The sequence below is a fragment of the Scomber scombrus genome, chromosome 10, assembly GCF_963691925.1.
Source record: "Scomber scombrus chromosome 10, fScoSco1.1, whole genome shotgun sequence".
Lineage (NCBI taxonomy): Eukaryota > Metazoa > Chordata > Actinopteri > Scombriformes > Scombridae > Scomber > Scomber scombrus.
In genome coordinates this window covers 23,702,656-23,715,391 of record NC_084979.1, presented here as the reverse complement: position 1 = coordinate 23,715,391, position 12,736 = coordinate 23,702,656, and the positions used below count along the sequence as shown (strand labels likewise).

Genomic DNA, 12,736 nt, shown 5'->3' with positions numbered 1-12,736 from the left:
GTCAGTGAGAAAATGTCGCTCGATGAGTTCCTGATCTTTCCAAAGCTTTCTTGTCCACGTTTATTCAGGTTTTTACGAACAGTCAAGAAATCGTGGGACTTTTAACATCTATGAGCTTAGCATTTCTTTATAATAAATGAATACATACATACAAGATGGGGAATAGTTCAGTGAGTAAATTTAGGTGATGAGACTACAATTGGACTTCTAGAGAATCCGTATCAGTTCCTGAGTTTAACCTGCAATGATATGTTAAATCTGAATGAAAAACATCTAAAACAATATACACATCTAAATCTATTTGCCTGGAGATGTTAAAAAAACCTCAAATATTCGTTAGTTTATTCCCAGAGTTGGTACACACCATTACCAAGATTATGCCTGCATTCAAATTGACAAAATTGAAACTGGACAAAATAAAACTGATTAATAAGCTAACTGATTGTCAGAAAGTTGTGAAAAATGCCCATTGCAGTTTCCTAAAGCTCAAGGTGCTTCAGATTGCATGTTATGTACATCCAATACTCCAATTTAAAGATATTGAATTTACTATCAGATAAGACAAAGAGAAGCAGCAAATCCTCACAGTTGAGATTATATTTGGCATGTTTTGCTTGAAAAATGGTTGAAATACAACAGAACAGCTGTACGATGTGTGCTACTTTTGTCAAACTTATATTGTTTAATAATTTTGAGACTGAAAGGTGTTGATTCAAGTTAAATGACATTTTTGAAGCCTTAGTTTGTGGCCTTGTTGGAGTGAATTGTAATATTTTCTAAGGATTTCCTATTATTGTTTTCACCCTTTTGTAAAGACATTTTAAAATCAGCCGTCAAGCTGAATACAGCCAAGGTCCTATGTAAACATTATTGTTGAAAGAACCATCATTCTACACAATCTGACTGATCCTTCATCATTTTTATAATACTGTGGTCAGCTGCATTACCAGCTTATGATGGAACTATAAACAAGCCTGTCATCTAGAAATTATGACCGAATTGTTTTCCAAATCAAGTTGTTTTGTCAAATGTTATCGCTGCCTGGGTTATCATCACAGGCAACAAATGAATGAAGTACCGTTTAATAAACATGTTGTGATTTAACTAAATGAGACCAAGACACTATGTAAAAAGTGTAATATTACTTTAGTTAGTACTTGCAGATATTATATTGCAAGATCAGATATTTTGGTTCACTATTAATATTTTTGCAACTTTCCAAATACTTTAATTATCTTTTTTCCCCCTCATTATGTTGAGAGAAAATATAATTTAGCCAGTGTTTTGATTCTAGCAAAATGTATTTCCTGTTGCAATTTAGTTGTATGTTAATGTAATTTCTCAGTGACAGGGTTGCTATAACAGTAGATACAAGATGACACATGGTTTATAAAGCAAAGAATCATCTTCAGTGAATCTATAATAGAAGTCTTCACAAAAGGCATATTACTTTAACCTCAAAAACTCAAAGATATCATTGATTTAGGGGAGGGGTTTATAAAATATCCAGCACATTAGAATATAATTATTTCAATATTAAAATTACACGGTCTTATCGTTTTGACTACATTCACAGCAGTGCTAACATTAAATAATAATTGGAATTTTAATGTTGACAAAGCAAAACCATGCATAAATTGCCTTGGTCCACCCGACAGCTCAGTGAAGAATCTTGTCACTACCAAAACATTCATAATGCTTAATTGCGTTAAGTAAATGTTGAGAAAACTGCTTAGAATTCAGCTGCTTTCAACTATCACAGCATGTGGCTTTCACACAAGTCTGATGCCTCAGATGGGATGATTTGCAGCCACTGTATTTGTGTTGTTATGAAATGTCTCCTCATTGCAACGGTAAAATGCAAAATGTCTGGCTGAACTCAAGAGATAAAAGACAGGCAATCAGGGTGGGTCTGGAAGAAATATTCATACGAAGAAGACAGCTGATGAAGTGGTAATAACGGTAAACATTCAGTTCTGTTAGTGGCTACGATTCGCTTCAAGGCAAAGAATCTCGAATGTTTCCCATCATTATTATAACAGGAGTCCCCCTCCACAAGAGCATCCAGTTTAGAGAGACAAACAAAAGCATGATGTAAATACTGTCAGCAGTGAAGAAGCTCCTCTCCTCTCTTCTCTCCCCTTTCTCCCCATGATTAGCATTTCAAACAGTCCTTGTTTTGCATCAGAGCTTCATGCTTGTGTGCATGCCATCACAGCCTTGCAGGTGGTGGACTGTCCAACCAGTTTAAAAGCAGTCTTTCTGTGTGTGTGTGTGTGTGTGTGTGTGTGTGTGTGTGTGTGTGTGTGTGTGTGTGTGTGCGTGCAGGTGTGTTTGTGAGAGTACCTCTTTGTGGTAAAGACTAGTCCAAAGGGATCTGACCTCTTTACAGAACTTACATAACTCTGTAGGAAAGCATTGTCTACAAATACTACATAACCATAAATTTCTCAGTATTTGTGGTCTTCTGCTTTGATCGGCAGAGAGTCACAAGCCACTGACTGGATTCACATTCTGCCTGCTGAAAATCCACAAAATCTCTTTTAAGTGTCTGCCAGCAGGCCCATCCAACCTTTGATTGAGTGCATCACAATGTGCCTGGCATATCAAGCACTGGAACAATGATAGAGTCTTTCGCAGGGGCTGCATGTTTGGATTGTAAAAGGGTGCTGCATCGTTTTATCTTGAGTCAATTGTTAATAGATTGTCCACTCCACGGGATTATCCCCAACCAAAATAGTTCAAGAAAAAGGAAATTAAAATAATGAGTTCCTGCAATTTAAGGCTCAGCCAAGAGATATCTAATTAAATCTATATTGTTCTTAGCTCTATCTGACTAGGCATTCATTGTCCTCAAAGTCCAGTGTCAAGTGACCGCTAAAGGCCAGGCGGGCATGTCCTGATTAGATGGAGCCTCCGTCTTGCTACCGCGCCACCTAAAAACAAGAACAAAATGTGCAAAGTAATCCAATTGCAAAATTTCACAAATCTGGCATTGTTCATGTCTATCACAATGAATTAAAGATCCCCTCCAAACATATTTTAAAATGTATATAAAATACTCTACTTTGAATGATAATGTTTGATTTTTTTCCCCCACACACATTTGCACATATCTTGTTAAACCCATTAAAATCTTCTTCTCTCTCATTAAAAAATCCAGAATCTATGAATATGCAAATATTTTTCCATTTCAAAAGTTTAACTGCTGGAAACAAGATGTCTCCTACTTCACTGTAAAGTAAATTCTTAGTGTACGTGCACTGGAGGCTTTGAGTTTCCGCATCACACTCAGAAAGTGTACGATGCATACTGGCTCATGATTGGCACCAAACTAATTATAATGTGTAAGTACTCTATATGAACACTGAAAAATGTTCCCTCTTCAGCAGATGGATGTGAAAACAGTCCTCTGATGTCAAACTCTGCACATGCATCATTTTGCACAGTGAAGCTCAAACATTTAAGGTTAAGGTTTATCGTATTCTGTTGTATTTTCAATTGATTGTTATTGACTGCTGAACCCCGTACCTGAACAGCAACCAACCATAGCTTAGCAACCGTAACTAGGCACAGACCTGTCAAGCTTTTGATTTCACACAAAATGGTGTGCAGTGGGTAGTAAGCTGTGAGAGCAATGCTCCATAGAGTTTGGAGGGTATTGGGTTTTTTTTAGACTGTACAAAGCAAAAAACACAAAAGCAAACATGTAAGGAATGGATTCAACTATATTTATCTCTAAAATAAAATGCAATCGTACCAGGCTTGCTACCTATTACTAACCAAGTGTTATTCCAAAAAGCAAGGGGCATTAACTGTTGAAAATATCAGTTCCGTGTAAGAGGCTACAATATCAAAATTAAGAATAACAACAGCAGCTCTGTCCTTCTTTGTATTTGGTTTTGGAGAATTTGCATTAGACAATGTTTGCAAAACTCATCATTCTTCAAATCCTTTCTTCTTGTAAGAGCAAAGCATATTGTTTAAAAATAATAAAATGAAAGAATACATTATTGTGTTGCTGGTTCAAGTATGAATCCCACATGTTTAATACCTATTTACTTATAATTGTGTACCATAATAATGGGGCTATTTAGCTCTATCCTGCAGTACAGAAACACTGCTGCTCCTTGATTTCGATGCTCCCCGTGGATCATCAGCTGGTGAGGATGCTGACTGTTGGCTCAGGACTTCAGTACAGTACATCATGTCATGTGCTGTATGTAGACATCATGTACATATTTAAACACCCTCTTTCAGCAATCTTTAAATAAAACGAGTCAGCTGGCAGCGTTCAAAGTCAGCTGGAGACAGTTTTTAACCACCTCTTGGTGTATTAGCAATATCATTAGCTACAGCTCCCTACAGCTGACAAAATCTGTCAGCAACAGTTTCAGATGACATAACCCTTATAATGGCAATAAGTAGTAAGCCTGTTTGGTTTATTAATGTGTGAAAAATTACTGCAAATTGTAAGTGGAAAATCCACAGTGTTAACGTTACAGGCATAGCAACAGTAACCAAATGTAAAAACTGACAAAAACTTGTATTCTCTATTTTATTGTATAATCTGATGGGTCATATGATTACTGGGTCATGGGCTACATGTTGCCAGTGCTCATTTGTTGCCCATTTCACTGTAAAATGTTTCCCTCCCAGAAACCATACATATAAAACAGTTCAATATAAAGGCAACTTGTGTAAAAGTGCATTTCTAAATGCAGCTGACTTCCCTTTGGCCGTCAGATTTAATTACATGGGTTTTAGCGTTCAGTATTAATTTACAGCTTATTTTATGTTTGTCCTCATGGCTCCATCATTCACCAGATTATGGAATTAGGTTTTCTGAGCCCACTGTGCCTGGTGGAGAGCAGAGAAGGTTGATATGGCCAGTGGGAGCCTCCATTATGCTTGATTGTGGAATCTTTCACCATCAAAGACAACTTACTTATATAAAGCTTTATGATGAGTTTCACAAGTCTGTCGGCCCCTGTTTGCATAAAAGCAATGCAATAAAAAAGGGGGAAATTTACCGTATGACTGCTTTTACGAATCTATAAATAACAAGCCTTAAACTGAAGCATTGTTTTGTTATGTCTATTGTAGAGTATTGGTGCTACACTGACTGTTGCAGGCCCACTCCTCACCTTAGTGGTCTTTACTTTGTTCCCAGAGATGCATGACCAGCCAGTAAGGTCAGGGAGAACTCGGCACTCCTCCCCCTCCAGGCACGGCTCCATTTTACACCACCACTTCTGACGCACAATAGAAGCTGGAGAAAAATATGCCATAGCAGAAGGTCACTTTTTAGATGGAGGGACTTCAAAACAGAGTTGTTTGGGAAAAAAACACCTCAATCTGATGTCATACTCTGATCCTTGACAGTCCTCCAGTATCAGTGAAACTGACTGACCTTACTCTACTTTGACAAATAATATATATATCTCAGAATATTTCCAGAGGAGAAGGTCCCAGTAATAATACCTTCAACACAAGAGGGCAGAGCCCTTGTTGTCCCTGCTACCTGTCCTGGGAAGCAGGAGCACTTGACTGTTTGAGAGCGTTCTTCAATCTTGTTCTTATTGCAGCAACGATGGGCAGCAACCACTTCACAAGTCCCCGTCCTCTCCTGTGATGACCCTGAAGAAGAGGATTTGAAAGGGATAGGTGACTATTTTTCATACTGGTTTTGTATTTAAGTAGCCTTCAGTGCTCACAGATGGCTGCATGTCACATAGTAACGATTTCATGGCTTTATTAGATTATAAACATAAATAAATGGATTAGTACGTCAGATCTAATTTGGATGTTTCTGAAGCTACAGCACCACCAAGTGGATGAAAAGCATCAGTACTCATGGTCAACTCAGTCAAAGAAAGAAATATTCAAATGTCCTAACATCTAAGCAGTTATCACTGATAAGGTTCAGCTACCGAATTTCATGTTTGAGAGTTTGTTTGAACAGAAACGTGCAGAGTAAACAGCATAAACAGAAACATCTTGTGCTTCTGCATCTTTTTACAGAAGGAGAAATAAAAGCACTTTACTTTTGATGTTTTTTACTCTAATGATGATTCACGCTGATAAATTGAACTTCTAATTGAAACAACATAAACAGAAACATCAGAAGTGAAAACATGAAGAGGAAAAACTCATGCATGCATATTGCTAATTTAGAGTACTGAGGTGTTTTTCTGGCTGCATGAACAACAACACCTGCAGGACTGGGAGGTTAATTCATAATTAAAGCTGTGTTTTTCAATCAGACTACAATCAAAGCAGAGCCCCAACAATGAAACATGCAATTATTGAAAACAAAGACAAATCTCAAGTTGGGAGGTTGCTGTTGAGGAACTGTAATGCAGTGGAGGAAAGTAACTGAGTATATTTATTCAAGTATTGTACTTAAGCACAATTTAGAGATGCTTGTACTTTACTTGAAAGTTTCCATTTTATGCTACTTTATACTACATTTCAGTCTGAGATGTACTTTTTTACTCCACTACATTTATCTAACAGCTACTAATTTGTTTGCAGATCCGCATTTTATATAAAAAACATTGAATTAGCTGATGAAATACACAACCCTGTCTCCTAGACATTTTGTTTGTATGCTACATAATTGTTTTCCCAATTACACCATATTGGCAAATATAATCACTGCCTGGATTATGTTCACAGCAAACCCCTTTTCCTTACCCAAACCAAGTGCTGTCAGTGCCTAAATAACCACATCAAGTTTAATATTGCTGTCATTACTACAGATTAGTGATATATATTCACTTCAGTGAGAAAGTGTGTCCAAACTTTTGACTGGCACCACATAAACAGAATCTTTAGGAGACAGGGTCGCAAATACCATACATTGTTATGGATTAGGTCAGTGGTTTTGGCTTGTAATCCCTCACAAAATACTAGTGTCTATTTGGGGCCCAGTACATAAGTAAGTCCACATCCAAGCCTATGAGTCTATGGGCTTACAAATGTATTGGAAGTTTTCATTTAGATAACTGTGTTAGGCTCAAAGAGATACAACAATCTAAAGCAAACATTTGAGAGAGAAAAAATAAATCTTTATAACACAATTGTGAGCTTTTCTCTTTTCCTCTCCCATTAATGATCTAACAACCCTTTAGATTTATTGTGACCCTTTGAGGTTGCCTCACCACTCAGATGCAAACCAATGGATCAAACTATTTAAAGATTATAAGTGGTTAAAATGCTGCCTATACATTGATACATCAGTATTAATGATCTAATAATCGTATTCATATTAATACTTACAGAGGGCTTTTTCTTTGTAAAGCCACTTTTGCTTCTGATACTTTAAATTTTGCTGTTGGTTCGCTGTACTCTCACTGAAGTGGAATTCTGAATACTTAAACATATTTGCATTGGTGCTTTTACTTCAGTAAAGGATCCTAATACTTCTTCCATTCCTGCCGTAATGAAACAAATGTGCCCCCTCTTTCAGCTAATAATACAGGAGTACAGTAATATTATGCAGCCATTTGAGTGACAATAGTCGAAGTGCATGATCAATCAAACCTTTTTACAGCATTTTAATATTAATGTTCTGAGTAAACATGAGAATCAACTTCCTCCATGTATGTTTAATGTAAGAAGCTGAGTGATTTTCAGGATCTTGTTGCTTAAACTGAACTCTCTACCAGGCACCCATGCTGATGACCAGGAGTCAGGAGCCATAATGAGTCCCTCAGGGTGTGTAAATGGTCTGGTTGGGTCTGACACCTACCTGTCTGTCCTCTTGAGCTTCGGTTGCCAGTGGACACTAGCGGGCTGCAGAGGCTTACTATACAAAGAAGCAGGAGGCCCCAGTGTAAAGGCTGTGCTAACATGTTCAGCTTCATCTTGCCTGTAGATAAAAAGAGGATCACACACATTAACCAGAATCAGGCCAATAGTTTTCCCCTAAGCACGTGACCATAAATTCTCCTGAGGCCTCCTGACACCCGATATGTGATTCAAAAGATCATTGCATGTATTTGCTCAATTATGACTCTCACATCACCAAGCAAAGCACGGCAAATCATAGAAATGTCAATAAAAGCCTGATCAGAGGCAATTGGAGGCAGATAAGAGTGGGTCCTCATTTCTGAGTCAAATTATCCCTTCAGCTGTAAACATGTCTCAAAGCTAAACTCGCCCTCCAAAACAAGTCATATTGCACACAACTCAACAGAAAAACTGGGACGTGGACCTTTAAGTCAAATTACAGCAATAACTCATTCAAAACAAAGATGACATTAAGTAAAACCACAAGGCTTAATTCACTAGTTTGCCGCTTAACCTTTCTTATATAAAGTTAGGGTTGCAACTAATGATTATTTTCATTATTGATTCATGTTCATAATTTCCCAGAGCCCAAGATTTTTTGCTTGTTTTGCCAACAACAGTCCAAAATCAATACAGTCCTTTCAATGATTTAAAAAAAAAAAAAAAAAGGAGAAAAGCAACAAATCCTCTCATTGTAGAAGCTGGAGTCAGCAAAGGATTGGCTTTTTTTTCTTAAGAAATGATTTGAAAAATGATAAAAGATCAACTTTTTCAGCTTTTTTTCTTTTCTTTTTAGTTCTAACAAAGTTTTACAGTTGAACATTGATATGTAGTGATACAGGCATCACTCTTCAAATTAATAGCCAGTTTATCCATGTGAGCAACATAACTTCAACACTATGCTTTGCTGTATCATTATGATGAATAACAGGCTGCCTTAATAAACAATACATATTGCATTTTTATCTCAACAGTGAAGACTTTTGACAGTGCTTAAAATCAATTTGGAATAGTCAAGTGCTGTTTTTCTCTCCTTATGTTATGTTATGTTATTTATTAATTTTCTTCTTGTTTTATCAACAACAGTAACTCAACAACACTCTACCTGCAATGATATAAAATAAATTAACTATCATCAGCTTATCAATCAATGGACTCATTTTTGCACAATAAAGTTTTGCAGTTCCACATTAATATTCAGTGATACACTAAATCAATAGCTGATAATTCATTTGAGCAACACAAGTTTGAGCCAACAGCCTGTACATACTACTTTATATAATGTAGGCCTATTTCATATATTTATATTGTGTTGTACAATGTCACCATCATGACTAACAGTCGGACTGCTTTAATTTAAAAAATGAATTTGAGTGAGATAAACCAGCATTAAAATCTGACTTTTGACTGTGCTTGTAATTAATCTGAAATATATTCATAGGCTACTTACTTTCTCTGCTCGTGTTATTGGTGTACACAAGTCGCTGCCGAAGCCTCCACGGATGTCTACATCATGCACACTGTATAGTAATCGTTTCGGTAAGGATGCAAAAGTTTGCAGCAGGTAGTCCTCTAGTTTCTGATTTTTTTTCTGCCCCGATTGAGCGGTATAAAAAAACAAGGAAAAAAGAAAAAAAGCGGACGTTTATTTCTAAATAATACTCCCGCTGATAAACACAACAGGCAACACGCCAGCTGAAGTGAAAAACCTGCACTTTCACACATCAGCTCCTCTCCCTGGAGTTACACTTATCAGGTGGGATGTGATGAGAGAAATGTTGTTCTGAACACTTAAGGGATAACTCCGATGAACAGAGCCTGTCAGCTTCTTCCGTCAGGAAAATTAAAACTTAATCAAGGCAGAAACCATCTGTCTCTCGGACAATGTGCGGCCACTTTCATTAGTGCCCTAAGAAGCTTACAGTGGGCATTGACATCCTGGCTGTCACACTGTGGAAAAGAGGGGATAGAGACTGTCTCAAGGAGGACTAGTCCTCTTTATTCTCACGATATGCTTCATTTTTGTTAAAGTTACTTTTTTATCTATAAAAACACCCATTTATTTATGCCTGCCAGTTAATCAATGTGAAATAAAGGACGTGTTAGTTTTAGCATTGTAAAGTAACTAAGTACATTTATTCTACTCAGACACAAATGTGAGGTACCCCACTTAAAGGTGCAGTGTGTAAAATGTATTGGCATCAGAACAGACTTAGCAGAAATGAATATAAAATTCACAAGTAGTTTTTAAAATAGTGTATAATCACCTCAAAATAAGAATTTTTATGTTTCTGTTACGTTAGAATGACCTTTATATATACATAGGGAGTTTGTCCTCCACAGACCTCACCATGTTACACCGCCATGTGTCGAAAGTAACCTAAAATAATAGATGTAATAATAATGTCTATCTATATGTCTAAATGATGATCTATCTCATCATATATCAATATCATAGTGTATGGTGTAGAATTTCAAAAATTAGTCTTGTTGTGTTTAATTCTGTGAAATACTAGAAGTATACCTTAAGTGAAATATTTTTTTAATCTTAAAATAGTTTTCTGACAAAACAATATTTTTACTACTTAATCTTAAATCTATATTGTGTTTTCCTGTTTTTAGCCACTAACTACCTTCTGTCTTCTATGCCACATTTTACAACAACGTGGCCTGCTTAATTTGTAAATTGTATCAATTTCCCTTGATGCAAACACAAGATAGCCTATTTGTTGTCAATAAAATGATGCTGCAGATACAGAACAGATTAATATCCAGACTGTGGAGGATTCAGTGTGACGCATGTTTCTAACAGCTAATGGATGAGAGCAGGTGTTCTGGCTGTGATACTCCATCTTAAAAGTATTATCGTGGAGAAGTATTAAGGAAGGTGGCAGACTCGGGTTAAAGACAGATCATCTATCTTTACAGTGAAACCAGCAATAGATGTGTATCACCACAAAGATAAAACATTGTTGTACAGATGCAGTCTTGTGTAGTTTGGCCCCCATCACTTACATTGTAAGTGCATTATGAAGGGATCTTCTAATGGTCAGTATGAACAGGAGGACTGATTACAGCAATAAAAGCCTGTTTCAGTGTTCATTCAGGCACCTGAGTATTGTTTCAAGACAAACTTCAAAAACTGTGAACCGTCCTTTAACTTTCACTTTGGCCCTGACCATTGCTTGGAATATCAATCAATCAATCAATCAATCAATCAATCAATCAATCAATCAATCAATCAATCAATCAATCAATCAATCAATCAACCAAGCAACCAAACTTTATTTATATAGCACCTTTCATACAGACTAGTGTAGTTCAAAGTGCTTTACAGTGCGCTGCACGTATAGTAAAGATGGATTCACATGCACAGACTGATGTATCTTCTAAAACATCCTCAAGATATTTTAGTTTCCATATAAGCACATATTGTATATCATTGGTGGAAGATGTTTCATATCCATGTAACACTGCACTGTAAAAATATTTATGTAGAAGCAAATGTCTTATAGGGCACACAGTAGATTTACATAGTGGGAAGGAAACATAAAAAACTATAAGAGCGCCAAGAGTCACCTCATTTGACCCATATAATGTTCTGGCTAACTGATAAATGTCACTACATCCCTGCTCAGGTGAATGCTTCCCTGGATGATTGGAGCCTCTTTTATCTCGGATAGCAGAACAGCCTACTGCTGTGGTGAGCCCAAATATCACTATTATTGACTGAGATAACCTAAAGTTCAGTAAACCATGTCGTAAACCCCATCATCATGTCTGAGGGAATTTTGACTTGAATCTCAAATTTGGATGGGAGGTTGTCCCTGAGGAGGAGAAGAAGCGAAGGGAGAAGGAAACGCACCCCATCAAGTAGATACAAATACACATACATACACTGTAGATCCAGAAATCATATCCTGCTGTTACAGAAAAAGCCGATTGATTTAAAGAAATAGTTCAACACTTTTGAAATAAGCTTATTGGCTTTATTGCAGACAGTGAGATGGGAACATTGATGCCATTTTCGTATTTGTTTGTTAAATATGTAGGTAAAGTCAGAAGAACATTAGTTCAGTTTAGCATAAAGTCTGGAAACAGGTGGAATTTGTTAGCCTGGCTGTGCCCAAAGGTAGCAACATCTGCCTCTCAGCACCTCTAAAGCTCACTAATTGTTACCTAATATCTAATGTCTACCTAATGTTTGTTTAAACTAAATGGAAGTTTTAAAAAAAACAATAACTTCACATTTTATACATGGATTTATGTGCCAGATTATTTTTAGGCTGGAAGCAGTTAATCTTTTCACTCACCGAATTAGATAGTAATTTGTTTACATTATGTTCTCTTGGGTCAGTAATGGTCATTGATACTGACTGGTTCATATTTGATTTTGTAGAACCCTTACATTTGCTGGTCGTCTTCAGTGTTTTCCTAGAGACATATATACTGTACTTATAGTGCACTTTGCACCTTCAGTAACCTTGTGCTGTGTGTCTTGTCTATTGGAGGCCTGGCAATGTGGAGGTTAGCTGGAGATTATTCCTTGATCTGTTAGGGCACATTTTCTGCAAAAATAACTCCCACACCTTCCCCAAAGGTGTCTCTGTGATCACCTGCAACCTGGTCCGCCTGGCCGAGGTCTGGATGGACGACTACAAATGGATCCTCTATCATGCAAACAGAAAGGCTGCTTCCATATTTAAAGAAGTTGGGTTGTTCAATTTTACAGTAGACTATGAGTCAGTCATTTCACATTTATGATGTTGACCTACCTCACGATATATTGCTTTTATGTTATCCTTTTCCCCTCAGAATTTATTTGGAGTGCAGGAACTTCTGATACCTGGAGAATATTTACCCAGAGGCCTACGTGCCTGACATCAGGCCTGTTATGCATGGGCAGGTCATCTACCGTAGGCTATCTACATTTGATCAT

The 12,736-nt window shown here is 37.0% G+C and overlaps 1 protein-coding gene across 1 annotated transcript; it reads right to left on the bottom strand.

Moving 5' to 3' along the window:
• Window positions 1-2,866: 2,866 nt before the first annotated feature.
• Window positions 2,867-7,871, bottom strand: LOC133987684 (chemokine-like protein TAFA-2). The gene is made up of 5 exons (XM_062427128.1): window positions 7,757-7,871; window positions 5,485-5,640; window positions 5,148-5,272; window positions 4,856-4,860; window positions 2,867-2,936 (listed from the first exon to the last, which is right to left on the bottom strand). Exons 1-5 carry the CDS (start codon window positions 7,869-7,871, stop codon window positions 2,867-2,869), a joined length of 471 nt encoding a protein of 156 aa, XP_062283112.1.
• Between the last annotated feature and the right edge of the window lie 4,865 nt (window positions 7,872-12,736).

Coding starts and splice junctions, on each gene's coding strand:
- LOC133987684 (XM_062427128.1), bottom strand. CDS start 7,871: ATGAAGCTGAACATGTTAGCACAGCCTTTACACTGGGGCCTCCTGCTT. Junction 5,641..7,756: donor AAGCTCAAGAGGACAGACAG/GTAGGTGTCAGA, acceptor CCTCTTCTTCAG/GGTCATCACAGGAGAGGACG. Junction 5,273..5,484: donor TCTGCCCTCTTGTGTTGAAG/GTATTATTACTG, acceptor ATTTTTCTCCAG/CTTCTATTGTGCGTCAGAAG.